At 39.6% G+C, this 25,709-nt stretch overlaps 1 protein-coding gene across 7 annotated transcripts in view; it reads left to right on the forward strand.

Annotated features, from left to right (window-relative positions):
• Arfrp1 (ADP-ribosylation factor related protein 1) overlaps positions 1 to 25,709 on the forward strand; it is a 262,721-nt gene that overhangs the window by 190,754 nt on the left and 46,258 nt on the right. For 3 of the 7 annotated variants that reach the window (XM_090381341.1, XM_090381342.1, XM_090381343.1), the window contains exon 8: positions 12,213 to 12,414. In XM_090381341.1, coding sequence (XP_090237467.1) covers positions 12,213 to 12,300 — 88 coding nt within the window. In that variant the 3' untranslated portion in view covers positions 12,301 to 12,414. Of the gene's footprint in view, positions 1 to 12,212; positions 12,415 to 25,709 lie in introns of those variants that run through there. The other 4 variants (XM_090381339.1, XM_090381340.1, XM_090381337.1 and 1 more) reach the window with 4 other exon arrangements.

The following is a 25,709-nucleotide window of genomic DNA, read 5'->3' on the forward strand; positions in this document are numbered from 1 at the left end:
TTGGTGTGACATAAGCACTGTGAAAGCAAAAATAAGAGTGCCGACTGGGCTAGCCAGGTAGGTAAAGTGCCTGACTGGCAACCCAAAGGTCGCGGGTTCGATTCCCGCCTCGGGCTTGGATCAAAGTACTGCAAAAACCTTGGGAGGTGCAATATGGCCACAGAAGCCGATGCGCCAACAACTACCAAATCAAAAAAAAAAAAAAATCTGAGCAAGAGGAAGAATCCCATCAGCATTGAGCATGCTCAAACCATTCAAGGCTTTATACACCTCAATCAGATCACCTTGCAGGTGCCTAGTCTCCAAATACTGTAATCTGCAAAACGTAAAATCAAAAGAAGTGCATCCAGTTGATATAAATGGACAGTGCACTGTTGAGTCAGTTTGGTGTGACATAAGCACTGTGAAAGCAAAAATAAGAGTGCCGACTGGGCTAGCCAGGTAGGTAAAGTGCCTGACTGGCAACCCAAAAGTCGCAGGTTCGAATCCCGCCTCAGGCTTGGATCAGAGTAGTGCAAAAACCTGGGGAGGTGCATTATGGCCACAGAAGCCGATGCGTCAACAACTAACAAAAAAAAAAATAAATAAAAAATAAGAGTAGGAGTATGTTATAGGCCTAATGACTCGAATGAGTACAAATACAATTGTACAGAGAAATAGAGTGGGCTAGTAAATCAGAATGTCTTATAATGGGGGATTTTTAACTTCCCAGATATTGACAGGAACTTGTGGATTGGTCACTCACACACTACTTTTGTGGATTTATTGGATGATTGTTTTCTGCAGCAGCATGTTCGAGAGGCAACCAAAGAGGGTAATATTCTTGATCTGGTTATCAGCAGTGATCATTCATGTATAAGAATTTGCAGATAAAGGAACCACTAGGTGGCAGTGATCGCAGTGTACTGATGTGGGATTTACTTAAAGATATAATTACCATTAGGGGTAAAGGAAAGGGCTTTGCTTCCGTAAAGGTGACTACAGTGGTCTCACACAGTTATTAAATTCTGTACAGTGGGATCAACTGATGATGTTACCAACAGCAAATTCTAAATGGAAAGCATTCAAGGAATTAATCTTGGAAGCTACTAAAAGTTTCATACCTATTAAGAAATACTGTTCAAGGTTTAAGTCATTCTATTCCTGACTCTCAGTGCAGTAGAAAAGCTGCAGAAATCCATCACTACACAGAGAAAATATCGCATTCCCATGCAAAAGGCAATAATATACCTGCAATGCGGTCCTCAACGTACACGTCAAATGAAAAGGTAAAAATTCCACCGAGTGGGCATTCCATGTCCCTTCCAACCAGCCATAGCACAGCCATCACGAGTGCCTCACAACCTATACATGTGCACAACTCATCAGTCAATTCATGCAGTCGTGAAGAAAGTCCAGAAATTATGCCATCGGTACACATAAGAATTGCACCAAGAAGTGACATCAGCCATTATACAGAACCACTAGCTCACGGCGCTGAAATTTGTCCTAATAAAAAGACCATCAGAACAACATGGGCAGGGATTGTGGGTAGATCTCAGCCCCATCCCACTCACAACACTCCATCACCAAGGGTCAAACAGTCACATGAACCAGGTGCATGAATGAAAAATGCTTGTGTGACAGGCACGTCAAATTCTTCTAGGCTCAGAGCCATGACTCCACTTCGCAACAGAACATCTAAGAATTTTTTCATTTCGAGGTTGCATATCATAACAACTCCTGAACAAGTAGCCAACGTCCTCCTTCAAGACCTCTACGTCAGTGCGGAAGTCACTAAGCTACCTACCAAGAGCAATAATTACGCTTCATTCAAGTTATCCTGTGAAGCAACGTCCGTCGAAGCTATCAGTAACCCCCTCTTCCTGGCCGATTGGTGTTATTGTCCGACCGTTCTACCCAAGCAACAGCGTCAGAAGGAGAAACATCGTGGAGCACGCATTGGACACTCAACTAAATGGAAGCTGACTCAAGATCCAGACTCTACATTGGTCGTGCCCCTTATGCCATACACAAAACAAGACAGTCGGTTCTACCATCGAGTAGACAGCAGCCCCGCTTTACTCCAAAGCCCAAATTCTCCGAGCAAGCAAGACCTGCTACGCTGTCTGATCCCAACAGTGATCACAATGAAACACCCACGACCTGATGTGATACTTCCTTTCTCTCGGTCCAAAAATGTAATTCAAGTGCACCGCTCTGACACATCGTAAGTGTAATGTATTAGAACGTTAGGAGCTTGCGAAATAAAATGGAGACTATGGAGCAAATCCTGCTAGCAGCCAAATTCAATATTTTAGCTATATCCGAAACATGGCTTGAGCATGAGCAACAGAACATAGTGATAGCTACACCAGCAGGCTATGTGGCGGAGCTCACTTCCAGGAGGAATAGAAGGGGAGGTGGTGTTGCTATGTTCTTCAAAGACGCAGATTTCAAATTGATCAACACTATCTACAGTGACTCACCAAATTTCGAGGCCCTAGCCATGACACTGCTCAGAAACACATCCACAATAGATATCTGCGTAATGTATATCCCGCCGGTACCCACAATTGATATCATTACTGAGGCAGCCAACTAGGCAATCACCCACTTTCGCTCCTCAGCTCACCATATCGCCATCGGAGATTTCAACCTCCCTCCACAGCTCACTGCCCACAAAAAGATCCTTGTTGACTACATGAAGTCAGCAAATATACACCTAATCGATCACTGCCCTACTAGAGGAGAAAACCACCTTGACTTGCTATTTTCCTCCTTAGCATGAATGATTGAAGAACCACCTGAGATGCACTACAAATCTGATCATGACCCTATAAAAGTAATTATTCCTGCTCGGGAACCACTTGCCCGAAAAAATGTTCAAACCGCCGTCATTGTCAGCCCCAGAACATAGTGATAGCTACCCTTATACCTTGGCATCCTTGAAACGTGTGACGTCTCACTTGCTGTAACACTATTGACAAACTGGATGAACACCATTGCACAGTATTCTGCATCAGAAAAGATAAAGATCTCATCTTACTCCAAAGCCTGGAGTAAGATGAGATCTTATTCTCATCTGAATGGCGCCTCCGTAGCCAGGTGGGAAGGAGCAGCAGTGCGTAGCACACGCTTCTTGATTTAGACCGGGGTTCGAGCCCGTCACCACCAAATACGGAGGATGCAGAAAGGTCAGGGAATGACCACCGCATATCCCCGGAGCAATATGGCCTTAGTTGCTAATGCTCCTAAAAACCAAATAACAAACAAACAATTCTCATCCGAATCCAAATGTACACATGGCCTTCCTGTTAAAGCAGCAGCTACACCAGATCTGGAAAAGAACTCAACAGACTTCCGACTGGGGCGCCTCCGTAGCCAGGTGGGAAGGAGCAGCAGTGCGTAGCACACGCTTCTTGATTAGACCAGGGTTCGAGCCCGTCACCACCAAATACGGAGGATGCGGAAAGGTCAGGGAATGACCACCACATATACCCGGAGCAATACGGCCTTAGTTGCTAATGCTCCTAAAAACCAAAAATAACTAACTATAATAACTAACTTCCGACTGGATATCTTATTTGAGAGCATGAGCGCAATTTAATAGGGAGAAATCACGAACAATAACAGCACACCTGGGTGCCCAACTTCAAAAAGGGAAAATCCCATACCGCTTCAGATCCCATAGCTTTCCTAGTCAGCTGGACCCAGCTCAAGGGCTAGATCATATTACCAGATTCAACACACGTACATATCAACTAAACTCTCTTTTATGTCCTGACAATGAATTGCAACAAGGCATCTTGCATTCCATCACCATCTCTGCACACCAGCTGGCAGCAGCGATAAACTCCCTTCCAGCGACAGCAATTGCGGGGCCGACAAAGTGCCACAATTTATGGTAAAATGCCTCAGTCCGTTCATCCTCCAATCACTCAAGTCCATTTGCAACGGAATTGTAACCACAAGAAATTTTCCTAAAGCCTGGAATAGCTACCTTGTCAGACCACATCCAAAACTTCGAAACCCCACTCTACCCAGGCACTTTCGGCCGATATCTAACTCCTCAACGCTCCTGAAGATCCTGGAAAAATAGTCTTTGATAAGAATAGTCTTATCAAAGTCTCCTCTTACCTCAAACAGTATGGACTCTCTATCAACCCACAAAAAACAAAACTAATGGTGTTCTCTCTCAGACCAACCCCTGCAATAATAGCCCCAAGACTCGATGGAATTGTAATATCTGCCACTCCTACACATATTTTGGAATAGTATTTGACCCAAAACTCCGGTTTCATGCTCATGTAGACAAGCTCACTTCCAGAGTAGCCTCTCTCCCGATGGCTAGCTAAACAACAACTAATTTATGTTAAGGAGCCTCATTTAATTAAGAAATTCATCAGAACAATAATATTGTTCTGATGAATTTCTGATCAATCCTCTATCAATCAACATTCTTATGAGAATCCTGTTAACACCCGAGGGTCCCTGTATATCCTCCCATTAGAGTTCTATCGAGGCATCCAATCTGCGACTTCCAACCAGCTGAGATCCGGGGAAGACTACTGGAACTGACTTCTTTTTCTTGAATGAAATCAAACTGGACAGTTCAACTTGTGACTTCATTTGAAAATAAGAAAATGTACTGAGAATAAATGAACTGTGGTGAAAAAGACTAAGACTAGGAAATCATGTATATATGTTAATATAATTGTTGCAATTGTTTTGCTAGAACATCATGTATATAACTACTAGTTTTTTTTTTTTTTTTTGGCTGGCTCTCCGGTAAGGGCAACCTGGGAGCGGGATTGCAGGCACTCGCCAGTATTGCACTCCCTCTGGTGGGTGTGAGATTTTCGGTGGTAATAACACCGGTATAGAAGGGCTGTTGACCCAGGCCCGGTGCTAGGGATGGGCACCAGGCAGCAGCTGCCCATACGTTGGCTGCACCCTGGTGGCATAATAGCCTGTCACAAACAAAACAACACACATACACTGACACTTTTCAGGCCCATTGTGCAGAGTTTCTGCACCATAACAGAGTACAAAGGTGGAGATGGGCTAAGGCCTAGGAGCCACCCCGATATAAGAACACACATGCAAACACACACAGTACCTTGATTACCATTATATAGAATGGATATATATATATATATGATAATGTCCATAAAACTGTATATAATCTTGTATATAAATTGTTTATATCATGAGAATGTACATAAAATTGTGTGTGTAAATAAATGGAAAAAAAAAAAAAAAATGATCAATCCTCTATGCTGCTGAAGTGTGGGCATCAGCAACTACTACAACGAAGAAACCAATCCTCGCCACAGAATTCTGGCTACTTAAATGGGCTAACTGGAAAGCTTGTCTCCTACCACAGGACAGAACTACAGCCACTTCACTGGGGATACAGCGACTGCCTGATATCATGGAAATAAAACGACTGATAGCTACAGTTAAAATGATCACGGGTCAGATCTCAACACCGTCCATTTGGGATTCGTGTTACTGGTGAATACCCAAGCCAGAACTTTGGTCAACCCCGATGCTCTGCTCTAGGAATCGGAGGCTTACCAATCCCAGAATCGAATAAGAAGTTCGTGTGCCCTCTACACCATCTGCCAAGCTCTCCTGGGCCACGACAAAATTCGTATAACAGAGAAATGCCATTCATGGATATTAGATATTTTTATTGTAAATAAAATTTTTAAATACTAAAATTGTAAATAAGATATTTTTATTGTAAATATAGTTAATACTGCGTAATATGAGAAAAGTGTAATGGCATGTTTACATTTTACGTTTTTAATTTTACAGTGTGCATTATCCATTATCTATTCTGATGGGACAATTGCAACTTCACTTAAATCTATATATGTACATTGTTTCATTTAGTTGCAATAAAGATTTTCTCTCTCTCTCTCTCTTTCTTGCCTAAATGGTTGTCAAATGAACTAATGAGACTCGTGGCAGAGAAGAAAAATGCACTGGTGCATTTAAATTATCAGGCAACACAGAAGCCTATGGCAGGTATAAGCTAGTCTGTAATCAAGTCACAAACGAAGTTAGGCAGGCAAAGACATTAATTACGAGAAATCTTTGGCAAAGGATGCTAAAAAAAAAGCAGTGATTTCTTTACTTATATAAACTCTAAAAGGAAGGAGATGAATCTGATTGGTTCACTTGATACCAGTGGTTTGACTGTTGATGATCCTGCTCAGATAGTAAAAAAACTGAAGGAGTATTTTGCATCTACATTTGCACATGAGGAATTATTAAGGATTGAGAATGCCAGAAGGTTATCAGATGACTGTTGAAGAAGGGAGCTGACGCTCCCGAAAGCTTCAGATTTTTAGCGCTTTTAATGTTTTATATTTTAGCAAATTTTATTGTAAATGACCTTTTTATTACAGTTTTTAGCATTCCGTAATAGTTTATTGTAAATATATATATATATTTTTTTTTGTAAAAATTGTAGTCATATTAAATTTTAAATTTTATTCAATGGTCGGTGTATGAATTTATATATTCTTAGACATGAGTTTTCCCGACCTCAGAGGCCTCTTTCAGGATATTGTGAGTAGTTATGGCCACATAGTTGTGCAGCATCTCCGACAGTATCAGAAGTATTGTGTAAAAGAAGCTAGACAACAACAGCATTTAAGATTTGCGTACCGTTGCAGAGCGCATGGGCTGGTACCACACGGATTTAGGGTTAAGTTACCTTTCCAGGATGTTCGATTAGTACGGGCCACTGTGCGTTTTCAAAAGAGTATTATGAATGTTTGGATTCGTAAGCTGCATGAAGATCTCAGATTTACTAGACGACAAATTGGCATGTATTTAGGTAATATTGGTAGCAATGTTTCTTCTAGACACCTAGCTCTTATTAGAAGGTTAGTCTCGGATAAAGTTGTTAGGGTAGCAGAGTCATATAGACAAAGACAAATTATGAAGTTTAATAGGTTGGTGAGTGAAAATGTGGTACAGCGATATGATAATAGCACCCATTTTATACATAATTTGAGTAATAGACAGCTCACGAAAGAACAGGAGGCAGTCCTTAGTTTAGGCCCCAAGTTCACTCTGGTGTCTTCGAAACCCCCCATTGCGGAGATAGCAATGGGTATTGAACGGGCCATTAATAAGTTTCCTGAGCCTTTAGCTAATGAAATCCGGGTGAAGTCAGCTGCAGTGTTGAGTCAGGTGAGGAAGGCACCCCCGAATCTCAGCCTTAGTCAAAAGAGAGCTCTAGAGGAATTGAGAAGAGACAAAGGAATAGTTGTTTTACCAGCAGATAAAGGGAGATCAACGGTGGTCCTGAATACAGGAGATTATAATAAGAAGGCATTGGATCTTCTGCAAGATAATAACACTTATAAGGTGATCCAAAGGAACCCGTTGGTGGGGCTGGAACGGCGAGTCAATAAACTGATACAATCCTGGTTGAACACGGAGAAGATTTCCAAGGAGACTTACTGGTCATTACACACTACAGGTAGTCAACTCCCGCGATTCTACGGACTGCCAAAAATTCATAAGGCAGAAGTGCCCTTGAGACCTATAGTTTCATTTATAGGGAGTCCTTCCTATGCGCTATCAGGGTACTTGGCTAAATTAATTGCACCCATAGTGGGGCAGTCCGAATATGTTGTTAAAGACAGTAGAGAGTTTGTGAATTTTGTGGGAAATTTGACTATAAATGATGATGAGAGCATGATCTCTTTTAAAAAAACTGTTGAAGAAGGGAGCTGACGCTCCCGAAAGCTTCAGATTTTTAGCGCTTTTAATGTTTTATATTTTAGCAAATTTTATTGTAAATGACCTTTTTATTACAGTTTTTAGCATTCCGTAATAGTTTATTGTAAATATATATATATATTTTTTTTTTGTAAAAATTGTAGTCATATTAAATTTTAAATTTTATTCAATGGTCGGTGTATGAATTTATATATTCTTAGACAGGTTATCAGATTGTAGCATGGTGCTTAATGATTTTGTAATAACTGAGAGCAAAGTGGAGGAGAAATTGTTGAAGTTAAACATAAGAAAGGCACCTGGGGTGGACGGGATCTATTCAGTTATATTAAAGGAGGCAGCAAAGGAAGTAAACAAACCCTTAGCGATAATTATGAGAGCATCTCCAGTCCGTGAGGAACTCAGGGGAGTTCCTCACGGACTGGAGATGTTCAAAAAAGTGCAGCCATTATCAATCCACTGCAGGATGGAAGCCTCCTCAACAATTCATGCTGAGGGAAATGGACCATAATCTGCCACGCTGGTCTGGGGGGTTGGCAGATCGACTGTATTCAGCAGTCAGGGGCTTGAACCCCGGTCTACTCAAGGAGCGTGTGCTACTGCACTCCCGCACCTGACCACTTGGCTATGGAGGCCCTCCTCTATCCCCAATTCACAAAGGGGGGGTCGAATGGTGACATGAGTAATTACAGACCAGCTAGTTTAACTTCTGTTCTGGGTAAAATAATGGAGTCACTGGGTAAAGATGCATTGCAGGATCATCTAGACAAGACTGCAGCAATAATTCAGACACCACATGGGTTTGTTAAGGGAAAGTCTTGTCTGACAAATTTGATTGGATATTATGATGTGGTTACAAAGGAACTAGATGCAAAAAATAATTTTGATATCATATACAGTCGGTCCTCGTATAACACGTGTTTACATTACACGAATTCGATCATACACGATTTATAAATAGGGGAACGTTATCTTATATAACACGAACCGAATTCGCTTATGCACGATTCGCCTTTGTGTTTACGAGAAATGGCAGTCGAACGCGGAATCACCCCAACTGAACGCAACACGATAAGAATGAAGAAGATTCTGAAAATGTATTTATGTGTTTTATATCAGTGAAGGGGAAACACATTTCACCATAATAACGTAAAAACCCACACAATTCCAGCTATCGATAATTTGCAATTGCAATTAGATCGTGTTTACGACCAGTTTATAACAGATTCCACTAGCAGAAACGCAACTGGAAATTGTTTTATGGTAGTAATCCCCAGAAATGTTCTTTAGTAAAATGTGAGGTGTTAATAGTGTATCTCGGCCTTTACGGTGTTGTTTGTTCAGTTGCTACACACGCGCAGCTTTGTTTATGTGTATCAAGCGAGCCTCCTCCTTTTGTAATTGTGCTTTATTCCCTAAAAATGAGTAAAATACTTAAAAGGTGTGAAAAGGAAGCGTCCTGGCGAAGACACTGCAGATTCAGAGAGAAAAAAAAAAGCAATATCGATAAACAGAGGCGGACTGGGTCAAAAATTCTTACCCGGGAAAATTTATAGTGGCCTCATACTACGGTTTATGGCCAAAATCACACCGGCCTCCGGCCCACCGGGATTTCCCGGGTAAGGCTTATGGCCAGTCCGCCTCTGTCGATAGAGAAAAAATATGAAATTGTGAAACGCTTTGAGCGAAATGAAAGACCATGTGATATTGCACGTGCTACAGACCGAAATGAGGCAACCCCGAGAATTACAAAGAATGCAGAGAAAATAAAAACAACTCAAAGTGTAATTAAAATCCATTAGATTAAGACACAAGAATTGGAAGAGATGGAACGGCTGTCTTTTCTATCTGTTTTTCGATTTTCTATCTGTTTGGATAGAAAATCAAACAAAAAACTAGTTTGCTTACCATAGAAGCAAAAGCATTAGCAATATTTTATTACGTAATAAAATACGTATTTTATTACGACTATTTTATTTAATATAATTATTTTTTTACGAATAAAATACGTATTTTATTCGTAAAAAATACTTTTTTACTATTAAAAAAATACTAAAAATACTTTATTATAATATAATAAATAATAAAAAAATAAATATTTTTTATTATTTATATTATAATATATATATATATATATATATATTATTTATTACGTATTTTAATCGTTATAAAATACTTACGTATTTTATAACGTAAGTATTTTATAACGATTAAATAAAATACGTAAGTATTTTATAACGATTAAAATTACCCAATTATTTATTGTGTTTGGTAATGTTTTGGTTCCAAATGTGTGTTCAATCTTGGGTGGTCGGCACCTAACCCCACTTTTCCCATAGGGCCTGTTGTTTATATTGCACGATTTTGCATTGCACGAAGGTTGCTGGGAACACAACTATCGTGCTATATGAGGACAGACTGTACTTGGATTTCAGGAAAGCTTTTGACACTGTTGCGCATGGAAGACTACTGTACAAATTGGAGCAGAATGGTATTAAGGGTAAGTTGCTACAATGGATAAAAGGATGGTTCACTCAAAGAAGACAGAGGGTGGTAATCAGTGTGCGCTGCTCTTCATGGACTAATGTTATTAGTGGAGTCCCACAGGGTTCGGTGTTGGGTCCACTGTTTTGTATATTTATCAATGATATTTATGAAGGTATATCAGGCTTAATGTTGAAGTTTGCAGATGATACAAAGGTTGGCAGGGCTGTAAATGACAGTAATGGCAGTGTGCTACTGCAACAGGATCTAGAAAATTTGGGAAAATTGGGCTGAGAAGTGGCAACTGAACTTTAACATTGACAAAGGCAAAGTACTGCATATGGGTAGAAGTAACCCCAGAGGAAAATAATGGAGTCACTGGTACCAACTGTGTGGTACTACACTTAAGGTGGTAGAAAATGAAATAGCCAACTGGGCTAGACAGGTGGGTAAAGTGCCTGCCTGGCAACCCAAAGGTCGTGGGTTCGATTCCTGCCTCGGGCTTGGATCAAAGTACTGCAAAAACCTTGGGAGGTGCATTATGGCCACAGAAGCCTATGCGCCAACAACTACAAAAAAAAAAAAAAAAAAAGACCTGAGAATAATTGTGCAGCTAGATATGAAGTTTTCTGAACAATGCAGACAGGCTGCAAGAGCAGGTCATGGGTTTTGTCAATGATATACAGGGATTATGCTAGCAGGGGAAAAGGGGGTGATTGATTGTCCTTCTGTATAAGACAATGGTCAGGCCATGCCTTGAGTACTACTCCATACAGGTCTGGGGGCCCTCATTTTAGGAAGGATGTAGATTTGCTTGAGCATGTACAGAGAAGGGCAACAAGATTGGTGAGGGGAATGAAGGGATCCTCTTACCAAGAGAGGCTTAAGTTCTGCAAATTACAGTGGCTGGAGACTAAGCACCTGCGTGGTGATCTGATTGAGGTGTATAAGGCCTTGAATGGGTTGAGCACGCTGAATTCTGATGGGATCCTTCCACTTGTTCAGATTACGAACCTAAGGGGGCATAAATTCAAATTAAGAAAAGACAGATGTAGAATAGATGTGCGGAAATTTGCCTTTAGCCAGCGGGTGGTTAATTGCTGGAACAAACTTCAATCTGTCGTTGTGAAAGTTGATAGGTTGAATAAATTTAAGGAGGAACTGGACAGGGATTTGGAGGGAATGGTGTGATTTTTTTTTTTTTTTTGGCTGATGCTGCATAAGCTCATACACTTGCTTTCTTGCATCACATGCTACTACTACCTTATGACATGCGAATGAAGCACAAACTATCACGATGATAGTTTGACACGAAATCATTGAAAATGATCGGACGTGAATTTCAACTAAATCACAATAACTCGACGTGTAACAAATACAAAAAAAAGCTCCCACTTTGCTCTCTAACAAAACTGAACTGACTCTATAATCTAGTGAGAAAGGAAGGAAAGGGTGTAAAGATGAAGGGCTAGAGTGTAATTCTCCGAAGAAATAGCCAATGGGACACAGTCCACGTTTGAACATTGTGGGGATTTCACTGTAGTTCTTTGACATAGTTCACCTGTCTCAAACATGTGTTGTTGAATATTTCTTCAGGATTTTTAAAGCAGAAAATGAAATGTCAACTCTAGTTATTTACTAGATTCTAGTTATGTTGCAGGTTATTATCCAATGTATTTTTTAAGGGAAGAACGAAAATAAAAACTTATACTTATTGTTCTTTCATTCGATTTCACTCTTAAAAATTATACATAAAGTATCTTTACGATTTTACCAAAAAAATTTATAAGTCCGAAGTTACATAACTCGGGGAATAACTGTATATATATATATATATATATTGTATAAATCAATAAAGTAATGCCATTGCAGTGCAGTTTTTAATATTTTAAAATCTTTAGTTTTATAAGTGCTAAATTAGAATAATTTTTTCAGTGAAAATTATGCCTTTCTAACAGTTGTTTTCCCCCCCCCCCTCTTAGAGATGGTGTACATGAAGGCATTGAATGGATTGGCCATTGTGTGAAAAGAAACCACTTAAGACCACCTCGACGTAGTGAAGATAAATAATTGGACACTGTCATTATAACATTTGTAGCATCTTGTATGTGAGTTTAGTCGTTATTGAATATTGGTATGGGGGATGCTTCCTTTGCATTTGTTAAATTTATTTAATGTATATTTATGCAGTATTGTTCTACCTGTGTCAGTGCTACTTTAATATTAAATACAAGAGTTCTTTATCAGAAATGTGTCAAATAATCTTAATGCCTAAAAAAAGCCATGCTACTTGCCTCTATTGTTCTTTTAATATGTGAAATAAACACACTACATTGTGTTATAGAACATAATTTATAACATTAATTACCTTTTATGTTTAATTACACCACACATTTCAGAGCACTTTGGCTATAAACTTAACATAGAATAATCAAAGTACTGTAGCCATTCACATTTTTATGCCATTTTGTATAGAAAGAGAATGACAAAGAATGAAGTGCACAGATTCAAGGAAGAAGATGGAGAAGTCAAGAGGTCTACTCTCATTACATCTGATTGGGTTAGATGAAAGAAGACTCACCAGAAGCCCAGTTGAGTTGCTTCACTTAGTTGAATTTTTAGCTAATACAAACAGATGCATTACTGTAGTTAACAGATACATGAGTTCCCCAAATCAGATCAGATCTCCATAAATCTGTGCACTTCTTTATTATTTTCTCTCTGACATAACATAAAAACATTGACAGCTACAGTATCTTGATTATATTATTCAATGCTAATCTCAAGTTTTTAATCACAGAAGGAGTCGGTGCTCCAAATTTAAAATAACAGAGAATGGGAAAGCATTAGCATTAGTAGAAGCATATGATGCTTCTAGAAAGAAAGAAAGATTAAAAAAAACCTTCTGATTTCACCCACCATTCGTTTCAAATGTTTCTCTAGTTCTGCCTTGAATTTATTTAAACTATCAACTTCCACGACAGATTGAAGTTTATTCCAGCAATCAACTACCCGCTGGCTAAAGGAAAATTTCTGCACATTTATTTGACAACTGTCTTTCCTCAATTTCAGTCTCAGGTTTGTAATCTGAGCAAGAGGAAGAATCCCATTAGCATTGAGCCTGCTCAATCCATTGAAAGCCTTATACACCTCAACCACATTGCCTCACAGGTGCCTAGTCTCCAAACGTTGCAATTTGCAAAACTTAAGCCTGTCTTTGTAAGAGCACCTGTAGTTAGGTGCTCTTACAAAGACACCAGTCTTGTTGCCCTTCTCTGTACTTGTTCTGGCAACTCTACATTGTTCCTAAAATGAGGCTTCTAGATCTGTAGGCAGTATTCAAGGTGTGGCCTCACTATTGCCTTATACAAGAGGATAATCACCTCCTTATCCCTACTCGCAAAATTCCTGTATGTCACTGACAAGACCTCATGACCTACTCTGGCAGCCTGTATGCACTGTTCAGAAAACTTCATATCTGACTGTACAATTTCCCACAGGTCACTTTAATTCTCCACTACCCTGAGTGTAACACCACCGAGTTGGTACATTTCTCTGGGATTACTGCTACCCATATGCGCAGTACTTTGCATTTGTCAAGGTTAAACTTCAGTTGCCACTTCTCAGCCTACCTGCCAAACTTTTCCAGATCCTATTGCAGCAGCTTACTGTTATTAACAACCTTCCCAACCTTTGTATCGAGCTTTGACATTAAGCTCGATATACCTTCATCAGTATCATTGATAAATATAGAAAACAACAATGGACCCAACATCAAACCCTGGGGAACACTACTAATAACATTAGTCCACGAAGAGCTCACCACTAATAACATTAGTCCATTGATAACTGGTGCCTCCATAGCCAGGTGGGAAGGAGCAGCAGTGCATAGCACATGCTTCTTGATTAGACCGGGGTTCGAACCCGTCACCACCAAATACGGAGGATGCGGAGAGGTCAAGGAATGACCACCGCATATCCCGGAGCAATATGGCCTTAGTTGCTAATGCTTCTAAAAACCAAATAACAACCAAATAAACAAACCATTGATAACCACTCTCTGTCTTCTCTCACTCAACCATACTTTTATCCATTGCAGCAACTTGACCTTAATGCCATACTGCTCTAATTTGTACAGCAGTCTTCCATGTTCAACAGTATCAAAAGCTTTCCTGAAATTCAAGTATATGATATAAAAATTATTTTTTGCATCCCGTTCCTTTGTGACCATGTCATAGTATCTAATGAAATTGGTGAGACAAGACTTCCCCTTAACAAACCCATGCTGTGTCTGAACTATAACTGCAGTCTTGTCTAGATGATCTTGCAATACTTCTTTAACCAGTGACTCCATTATTTTCCACAGAACACAAGTTAAACTAACAGGTCTGTAATTATTTGTGTCACCTATTGATCTCCCTTTGTAAATTGGAGATACATTTCCATATCTCCAGGTCTGTGGCGACTTCCCCTGAGTCCAAGGATGTTCTCATAATTATGGTTAAGGGTTTGCTTACTTCCTTTAATACAACTGGATAGATCCCATCCACCTCAGATGCCTTTCTTATGTTTAACTTCAACAATTTCATCTCCACTTTGCTCCCAGTTATTACAAAATCATTTAACTCTCTGTTAGGGTTTCATAAACATCTGGCCCTCTCCTCCTTGAATTTACACTCCTTGTGTGAATGTAGATGCAAAATACTCATTTAGTTTGGCAGCTATCTGAGAATGATCATATACTGTCAAACCATTCATTCGTGCGGACGAAGCTCTTTGACGCTCTTGGAACAGAGAAGTTTTTCCTGATTTATTTTCTGATTTATTAGCATATTGTCATATTAGAATATTGTCATATTAACTTATTTCTAGAGTAGCTTTATATTCCTAGTTACGATACTTAGTTTAAAGTTTAACTTAGACAGAGATTTTGTAGGTATTACTTAGTATCAGTAACGGTATCAAATCCACGTGTTACAAATTGAAAGAAAATTTATTAACCAATTTATTTATTAAGGATTTATAAATAAATTAACCAGGCGATTTATTAACCAATTGTTATATTAAATTATCTTCTATAAGTAGATTATAGACCTAGTCAGGATCCTTAGTTTATTCTAAATTGAGATAGCGAGATTTGGAAGCTAATCAATACTTAAGAGTCCGTAGAAGTACCGTTCGTGAATTCCCGCCATTTTTATACGATAGCATAAGCTTAGTGTAGTATAGTGCATAATATAATATTGTCAATTAATCAGTAAATCTATTAATCTTGATAAACTTTATTGTCAATTAAATTGTACTTTTAACTCTATATATATATATATATATAACGACTTAATCGTAACAAATAATTAATACATAACTATAGTGGTACACGTGATACGGAAGTTATATAAAGGGAACTCATAGAAAACACTAGATACCGAAAAAATAAATATAGCGTTATAACTGTTTTGGGATATAACTTAAGGATTTAATTTTGTTTTGAAATTTTATTGAATTAAATCGGAATCATGACTCAGACCAGAGCAGCAAAGCAAAAGGCTCAAGCTAATGGGAGTGCTGTGGTTCAGGGGAGAACTGAGGGGGGCAGTTGCCCTCTGAATCACAGTCTTTTAAAATGCACTGTTTGCTTGATGTTTGTGGAGCAGTCAGGTACGGGACATGATACTGCCATGGGGGATGTCTTTGTGTGTGCACGATGCAAGGAGTGTAAGGAAATCAGGTGACAACTCAGCATTGTTATGGGCCTATATGAGAGCTTGAAGGACAGGGTGGATGCCCTCGAAGCATTAAAAGTGAGGGGCCCATCAAGCTCTCAGCTGCCCACACAAATGCCAGAGCTTGCACTTGGTCATTGCGCAACACAGCGGCAGCCCCCAAGGCAGAATGCGCTGGTCCCAAAGGAACTAGTAGTTGTTGGTGACTCTGTTGTCAGGGAAGCGGGGGAACATGCTTTGCAAAAAGGATAGGTGGAATAGGACCAGGGTATGTCTGCCAGGGGCAAAGCTTGATGATGTTGTAGAGCGCATATCATCTTTTAAGGGCACAAAAGGTGATATAGTTGTACACGTTGGCACTAATGATATTAAGAGTAGGAGACCGGCGGAGTTACTTAGCAAGTACAGGTCACTGTTGAAAACAAGCCGTGAATTAGGGTTGAATTTGAAAGCGTCTGCAATTCTGCCCAGACACAATAGGAGGGAGTATATGATGAGAGCCTTGTCGATCAATTCGGCCCTGGAGGGATTGTGCAAGGCCCAAGGGGTAGAATTTTTTCAGCCTGGACTGTACTTGTTAACAGGAGAGATTGCTTCTACAGGGATGGGATACACTTAAATAGAAAGGGTGCAAGAATTTTTGCTGATGCTGTCGAGGCAGTGTTAGGTGGGTCGGAAAACTGCTAATTGGGGGAGATACAAGGACTAATAGATTAACAGTAGCCACTGGCAGAGGTAGAAGTGATTCTTGCACTGCTTCTATTGAAATGAGCAGAAGCCTGAAAAACAAGATGCAGGATATTTCAGAGACTGCTGGGAGTCATTGCGGTACAAGTAAACACATGGGTTGTGTTAGGGTAGCCAAGAATAGAAACAGGTGCATGTATACCTGCGTGTACACTAATGCTAGGAGTTTGGTAAATAAATTCGATGAATTTGAGGTATTGCTCAAAACATCAAAGGCAGATATTGTTGGGATATCAGAGACTGGTGTCACACAGATATAAGGAATGCGGAACTGGAATTTGGGGAATACAATGTGTATAGAAAGGACAGACAGGACAGGAGGGGAGGAGGGGTTATGCTATTAGTTAAGAAACACATAAAGTCCAAGGAAGTGAAGCCAGTCGACATCGATGGACTGGGCAGTGTCGAGTCAGTTTGGTGTGACATAAGCATTGGGAAATCAAAATTGAGAGTAGTAGTGTGCTATAGGCCTAATGACTCTGATGAGTATAATAAGATATTGTACAGGGAAATAGAGTGGGCCAGTAAATCTGAGAGTCTTATAATGGGGGATTTTAATTTCCCAGATATTGACTGGAATTTGTGGGTTGGTCACTCGCACACTAGCAAGGCTTTGTGGATTTATTGGATGATTGTTTTCTACATCAGCATGTTCGTGAGGCAACAAGAGGGAGCAATACTCTTGATCTCATTATCAGTAGTGATTCTTCATGCATTAAGAATCTGCAGATAAATGAACCACTAGGTGGCAGTGATCACAGTGTGTTGAAGTGGGATTTACTCAAGGAGGTAACTACCATCAGAGGTAAAGGGAAGGGTTTTTGTTTTCGTAAAGGCGACTATGATGGTCTGAGACAGTATTTAAATTCTATACAGTGGGACCAACTGATGATGTTACCAACAGCAAACTCAAAATGGGAAGCATTGAAGGAACTAATCTTGGAGGCTACCAGGCTTTACATACCAACTAAGAAATATTGTTCAAGGTTTAGGCCTAAATGGTTGTCAGATGAACTAATGAGACATGTGGCAGAGAAGAAAAATGCATGGGATACATACAAATTAATGGGTGACATGGAAGCCTATGATAGATATAAGTTGGTCTGTAACCAAGTCACAAAGGAGATTAAGAAGACAAAGGCAGATTATGAGAAATCCTTGGCAAAGGATGCAAAGAAAAACATAAAAGAGTTCTTTACCTATTTAAACTCAAGAAGGAAAGGGATGAATCAGATTGGTCCACTGGATATTGATGGTTCAACAGTTGAGGATCCTGCTCAGGTGGCTAACAATCTAAACGAGTATTTTGCATCTACATTCACGCATGAGGAGTTATTCAGGAAGGAGAATGATGTAGTTAAAGTAAACATTGGCAGTGAGCTGGATGATTTTGTAATAACTGAGAGGAAAGTGGAGGAGAGATTGTTGAGGATAAACATAAAAAAGGCACCTGGGGTGGATGGGATCTATCCAGTTATATTAAAGGAGGCAGCAAAGGAAGTAAGCAAACCCCTAGCCATAATTATGAGAGCTTCTTTGGGCTCAGGGGAGGTACCCATAGACTGGAGTAGTGCAAATGTAACCCAATTCACAAAGGAGAATCAAAGGCTGACACAAGTAATTATAGACCTGTTAGTTTAACTTCTGTTCCAGGTAAATTAATGGAGGCACTGGTTAAAGAAGCACTGCAGGATCATCTAGACAAGAATTCAGTTATAGCTCAGATGAAGCATGGTTTTGTTAAGGGCAGGTCTTGCCTGACCAATTTGATTGGATACTATGATGTAGTCACAAAAGAACTGGATGCAGGGAATAACTTTGATATTATATATTTGGATCTTAGAAAGGCTTTTGATACTGTTGCACATGGAAGACTGCTGCACAGATTGGAGCAGTGTGGCATTGGAGGCAAATTGCTGCTATGGATAAGGGGATGGTTGAGTGGCAGAAGACAGAGAGTGGTAATCAATGGACACTGCTCAACATGGACTAATGTTATTAGTGGAGTTCCTCAGGGTTCAGTGTTGGGTCCGTTGGGTCCACACCACTGACGCTATGCTGCTGCAACAGGATCTGGAAAGGTTGAACAGATGGGCTGAGAAGTGGCAAATGAAGTTTAACATTGACAAATGTAAAGTACTACATATGGGAAACAGTAACCCCTGAGCAACGTATCAACTCTGCGGTACTACACTGACAGTGGTGGAGAATGAAAAGGACCTGGGGGTAATTGTGCAGGCAGATATGAAGTTCTCTGAGTAGTGCAGACGAGCTGCAAGAGTAGCTCATGGTGTCTTGTCAATGATATACAGGAATTTTTCTAGCAGGGATAGGGATGTGATTATTCCCTTGTATAAGGCAATGGTTAGGCCGCATCTTGAGTACTGTATACAGGTCTGGAGGCCTCATTTCAAGAAGGATGTAGAGCTGCTGGAACAGGTACAGAGAAGGGCAACAAGATTAGTGAATGGAACAAAGGGGTGCTCTTACGAAGAAAGGCTTAAGTTTTGCAAATTACAGAGTTTGGAGACTAGGCACCGGCGAGGTGATCTGATAGAGGTGTATAAGGCTTTGTATGGTTTGAGCATGCTCAATGCCAATGGGATTCTTCATCTTGCTCAGAATAATCAGCTCAGAGGGCATAAATTCAAATTGAGGAAGGACGGATGTCGGATAAATGTGCCTTTGGCCAGCGGGTGGTTGGTTGGTCGAACCGACTTCCATCACTTGTTGTTGAAGTTGATAGCCTAAACAAATTTAAGGCTCAACTGAACAGGTATTTCGAGCGAACGGAGGGGTGAAATGGGAGTAGTGTGTTTTTTTTTTTTTTTTAGGCTGATGCTGAATAAGCTTGCTTTCTTGCATCATATGCCTCTACTAATGCTAATGCTAATATCAAGTGGACCAATCTGATTCATCCCCTTCCTTTTAGAGTTTATATAAATAAAGAACTCTTTGCTGTGTTTCTTTGCATCCATTGCCAAAGATTTCTCATAATCTGCCTTTGCTTGCCTAACCTCCTTTGTGATTTGATTACAGACTAGCTTGTATCTACCATAGGCTTCTGTGTCATCTGATAATTTATATGCATCCCATGCATTTTTTTGTTCTTTGGGCCTAAACTTAGAACAGCATTTCTTATTTGGAATAAAAAGCCTAGGCTTCCAAGATTACTTCCTTGAATGCTTCCTATTTAGAATTTGCTGTTGGTAACATCATCAGTTGGTCTCACTGTATAGAACTTAAAAAATCTCTGAGCCCACTGCAGTCTCAGAAAGCAAAAACTCTTCCCTTTACCCCTGATGGTAGTTACCTCTTTGAGTAAATCCCGCTTCAACACTCTGTGATCACTGGCATCTAATGGTTCCTTTATCTGCAGATTCTTAAAGCGTGAAGAATCACTACTGATAATCAGATGAAGAGTATTATTCCCTCTAGTTGCCTCTCGAACATGCTGGTGTAGAAAACAATCATCCAATAAATCCACAAAAGCCTTGCTAGTATGTGAGTGACCAACCCACAAATTCCAGTCAATCTGTGGAAAATTAAAATCCTCCATTATAAGACACTGATTTACTGGCCTACTCTATTTCTCTGCACAACTGCTGATTATACTCATCAGATTTATTAGGCCTATAACACACACCTACTCTCATTTTTCCTTTCCCAGTGCTTATGTCACACACAGGCGCCTCCGTAGCCAGATGGGAAGGAGCAGCAGTGCATAGCACACGCTTCGTTATTAGACTGGGGTTCGAGCCCGTCACCACCAAATACGGAGATGTGGAAAGGTCAGGGAATGACCACCGCGTATCCCGGAGCAATATGGCCTTAGTTGCTAATGTTCCTAAAAAAAAAACCAAACAAGCTTATGTCACACCAAGCATACTCATCATTGCATTGTTCACCAACATCAATTGGATGCACTTCCTTTGATTTTATGTGTTTCTTAACTAATATCATAACCCCTCCTCCCTTCCTCTCCTGTCTATCCTTTCTGTACACATTTTACTCCCCAAATTCCAGTCCTGTACTGCTTATGTCTGTGTGGCACCATGTCTCTGATATCCCAACAGTGTCTGCCTTTGATGTCTTGTCTAGCACTTCAAGTTCATCAAATTTATTAACTGTACTTCTAGAATTGGTGTTCATGCACCTGTTTCTACTCTTGGTTACCCTAACACAGCCCATGTATTTACTTGTTCCACTATGACTCCTAGCAGTCCTGGAATTCCCCATTGCCTTGCTTTCCAGGCTGCTGCTCAATTGCATTTCAGTAGAAGCAGTGCAAGAATCATTTTCACCTCTGCCAGTGGCTACTGTTAATCTATTAGTCCATGTATACTTATTGAAGTGATCAGTGGAATTCCCCTAAATCTTTTTTTTTTAATTTTTTGTTTTGTTAGCACACATTATTTTATTCTTTATTTATATTATATTAGCATCTGTATTAATATAACCCATCTATATTAATCTATTGGATGATGCAATTGGTGGGGTACCTTTCACATTTCCACTCAGCAGTTGTGCTTCACTGGGTAGCCTATATGCATTGCTCAGAGAATCTCATCTGGCTGCACAATTACTGCAGGTCTTTTTCATTTCCCACTACCCAAGTGTAGTACTACCCAGTTGGTATGTTACTCTCGGGTTACTGCTACCCATATGCAGTACTCTGCATTTGTCAATGTTAAAGATGTGCTGAGAAAATTGCCGTTTCTCAGCCCATCTTCCTAACTTTTTTATATCCCGTTGAAGTAGCATGCTGTCATTCCTGCCATTAACCACACTGCCAACCTTTGTATTATCTTCAATTTTGATATTCTTTCATCAATATCATTAATAAATGTAGAAAACGACAATGGGCTCAACAGTAAAACCTGGGAGACTTCACTAATAACATCCCAGGGGCTCACATCTGGTGAGTATAGGCACAGCCTGGGTCCTTAGCTGGATATCCTTCATTCTTCTCTTTCTTGGTGATTCCCTTCTATTTCTGACTCTCTCTCTCTCTCTCTCTCTCTCTCTCTCTCTCTCTCAGGGGTAACTCAGAAATTTTTTTTTTTTTTTTTTGGCTGGTGTAGCAAAAGCCTCAGGCTTCCTTGCACCATATGGCTAATTATAATAATAATAATAATTAATCCAAGAAGAGCAGTGTCCATTGATTACCATTCTCCCACTCAACCATCCCTTTTCTCATAGCAGTAACATGCCGTTAATGCCACACTGGTCTAATTGGTACAGCAGTCTTTTATGTACAACAGTAGCAAAACGTTCCTGAAATCCAAGTATATGATATCAAAATTACTTTTTGTATCCAGTTCCTTTATGACCACATTGTAGTATCCAATCAAATTGTTCAGTTATGATTTCCCCTTAACAAACCGATGTAATATAACTGAAGTAGAATTGCAGCCTTGTCTAGATGATCTTGGATTACTTCTTTTACCAATGGCTCCATTATTTTCCCTGGAACAGAAGTTAAACTAAAAGGTCTGTAATTTTCCTTTGATCCATCCTGTTTTGTCAATTGGGAGTACATTTCCACATCTCCAGGCTGTGGGGACCTCCACTGAATCCAAGGATGCTCTCATAATTACTTTTAAGGGTTTGCTTTGCAGCCTCTCTTAATATAATTGGAAATTATATTGAGAGGCTGCGAAGCAATCGCCCCCCCCCAGGTGCCTTTGTTATACAGTAGACTATTTTCTGGGATAGATGGCAAAAAAAAAAATTCCAGACAATCAATTTCCCAGTTAATCCAAGAATACAGTATGTCCCCAACACACGTAAGAGATACATTCCAGGACTTCTTATGCAAGTCGAGTTTTACGTAACTCGGAAATGACTAATAAAATATTGCTACTATATCCCCGATATGCCAAAATTACAAAAATCACATAATATCCTTGGAAGAATGAATTAATATATATTTATATTAATATATATATTTTAATATATATTTATATATATTAAAAATAGTTATATATTTTTAATTAGTTCAATTAAAAACTTTATCTGGGGACAGTGGTGGAGTGACACATAAGAAAACATAAAAGGTAAGAAAAAACGCAGTTATTGTACTGTAAAAACTGATATACTGATATGTTTTTTGTAGCCTCGGTTATTATAGTTGACTTCATTGATGCTGATCCCTACACCACTTCTCATATTCTTTTTCCTTTATTTTGTTCACTGTTACCACTGACAAATCTGAATTCCATGCTATACTTGTTAATGTTTGACAATTTTCATACATTCTTATTATTTTAATCTGATCAACTCAAATCACTTTCCTTTTATGGGTAGATTTACTAGTACCCCTGTCACTTATTCCCTTAGTCAGCGCGCACCATAGCCTTAGTTGCTAGTGCGCCAAAAAAATCCAAACAAACAATCCCTTAGTCAGCACCATGATAACAGTCAAAATTAAATTTTCTCTAAAGAACTTTACAGGGTTAAGGCAAAAACTCACCATTATCACCCCACGCACGCACACTCATATTTTATTAAAGCGCATTACTGGAGGTCACTACTAGGGTGACCAACTCTTGATCAGCCAATTTCGGGATATCGACCTTTAAAAAAATCGGGATTTTTTTTCATTGGTACATCAGATTACAAAATACACGGACCCCCGCATTATCTATACGTGCCAACGAACATGTTTCACATATATTTAGTACATATGCATATACAAAGTACATATACAAAGCATAAAGTTAAGGTGTCCCCACAAGAAAAACAGCAAGGATTTCTTTATTTATATAAACTTTAAAAGGAAGGGGATGAATCTGATTGGTCCACTTGATATCAGTTTGACTGTTGTTGATCCTGCTCAGATAGCAAACAAATTGAATGAGTATTTTCCATCTACATTCACACATGAGGAGTTATTAAGGATTGAAAATGCCAGAAGGTTATCAAATTGTAGCAGGGTGCTTAATGATTTTGTAATAGCCGAGTGCAAAGTGGAGGAGAAATTGTTGAAGTTAAACATAAGAAAGGCACCTGGGGTGGATGGAATCTATCCAGTTATATTAAGGAGGCAGCAAAGGAAGCAAGCAAACACTTAGCCATAATTATGAGAGTATCCTTGGACTCAGGGGTGAGGTCCCCACGGACTGGAGATGTGCAAATGTATCCCCAATTCACAAAGGGGGTTCATCAAAAGGTGACAAGTAACTACAGACCTGTTAGTTTAACTTGTGTTCCAGGGAAAATAATGGAATCACTGGTTAAAGAAGCATTTCAGGATCATCTAGGCAAGATTGCAGCAATAATTCAGACACCACATGGGTTTGTTAAGGGAAAGTCTTGTCTGACAAATTTGATTGGATATTATGATGTGGTTACAAAGAAACTGGATGCAAAAAATAATTTTGATATCATATACTTGGATTTCAAGAAAGATTTTGACACTGTTGCGCATGGAAGACTACTGTACAAATTGGAGCAGAATGGTATTAAGGGTAAGTTGCTACAATGGATAAAAAGATGGTTGAGTGGGAGGAGACAGAGGGTGGTAATCAATGGACACTGCTCTTTGTGGACTAATGTTATTAGTGGAGTCCCACAGGGTTCAGTGTTGGGTCCATTGTTGTTTTGTATATTTATCAAATGTTATTGATGAAGGTATATCAGGCGTTAGTGTCGAAGTTTGCAGATGTTACAAAGGTTGGCAGGGTTGTTAATGACAGTATTGGCTGTGTGCTACTGCAACCGGATTTAGAAAATTTGGGAAGATGGGCTGAGAAGTGGAAACTGAAGGTTAACATTGACCAATGCAAAGCACTGCATATGGGTACGACACTTAAGGTGGCAGAAAATGAAAAAGACCTGGGAGTAATTGTGTAGTCAGATATGAAGTTTTTTGAGCAATGCAGACAGGTTGCCAGGGCAGATCATGGGATTTTGTCAATGATATACAGGAATTTTGCCAGCAGGGAAAAGGAAGTGATTGTCCCTCTGTATAAGGCAATGATCAGTCCACGCCTTGAGTACTGCGTACAGGTCTGGAGGCCTCATTTTAGGATTTAGGAAGGATGTAGATTTGCTTGAGCGTGTACAGAGAAGGGCAACAAAAGGATCCTCTTACGAAGAGAGGCTTAAGTTCTGTAAATTGCAGCGGTTGGAGACTAGGCACCTGCGAGATGATCTCATTGAGGTGTATAAGGCCTTGAATGGGTTGAGCATGCTGAATTCTATTGGGATTCTTCCACTTGTTCAGATTACGAACCTAAGGGGGTATAAATTCAAATTGAGGAAAGCCAGATGTAGAATAGATGTGTGGAAAATTGCCTTTAGCCAGCAGGTGGTTAATTGTTGGAACAAACTTCGATCTGTCGTTGTGGAAGTTGATAGGTTAAATAAATTTATGGAGGAGCTGGACAAACATTTAGAGGGAATTGTTATGTAATTTTTTTTTTTTTTTTGGCTGCTGCTACATAAGCTCATACGCTTGCTTTCTTGCATCACATGCCACTACTACTATATGCCACACTTAATTCATCCAAAGGTGTGTTATTTCTGAATGGGACTTAATGAATGTCTCAGAAGAAGAATTTGTTCAGGAACTGCAGGATCAGAAAGTCACACAGGCAAAACAAATTATGATGAAAAAAAAAAGATGGCCAACTCATTCCAACTCGCAACATAATTTTGACAATCAGCTTACCCAATTCACCTTCATCAGTAAAAGCAAGGTATTTGCATTGTCGCATTCGCCCATATATTCCGAACCCAATAAGATGTTACAACTGTCAGAAATTTGGACACTCACAAACAGTCTGTCGAGGTGACCCCGTATGTCCTAACTGTGGATCAAAAGATCATTCCTAGGCTGACTGTAATGCCCAGAATCTGCTCTGCCCCAATTGTAAAGGTAACCATCCAGCCTTTTCTAAAAATTGTGAACAATGGAAATATGAGAAAAAATCCAGAAATATAAAATAGAAAAGAAAGTTTCATTCCCAGAAGCAAGAAAGCAAATTCAACTAATCACACCTA

This window comes from Mastigoproctus giganteus, chromosome 9 (genome assembly GCF_048544385.1).
Source record: "Mastigoproctus giganteus isolate SK-2022 chromosome 9, ASM4854438v1, whole genome shotgun sequence".
NCBI lineage: Eukaryota > Metazoa > Arthropoda > Arachnida > Uropygi > Thelyphonidae > Mastigoproctus > Mastigoproctus giganteus.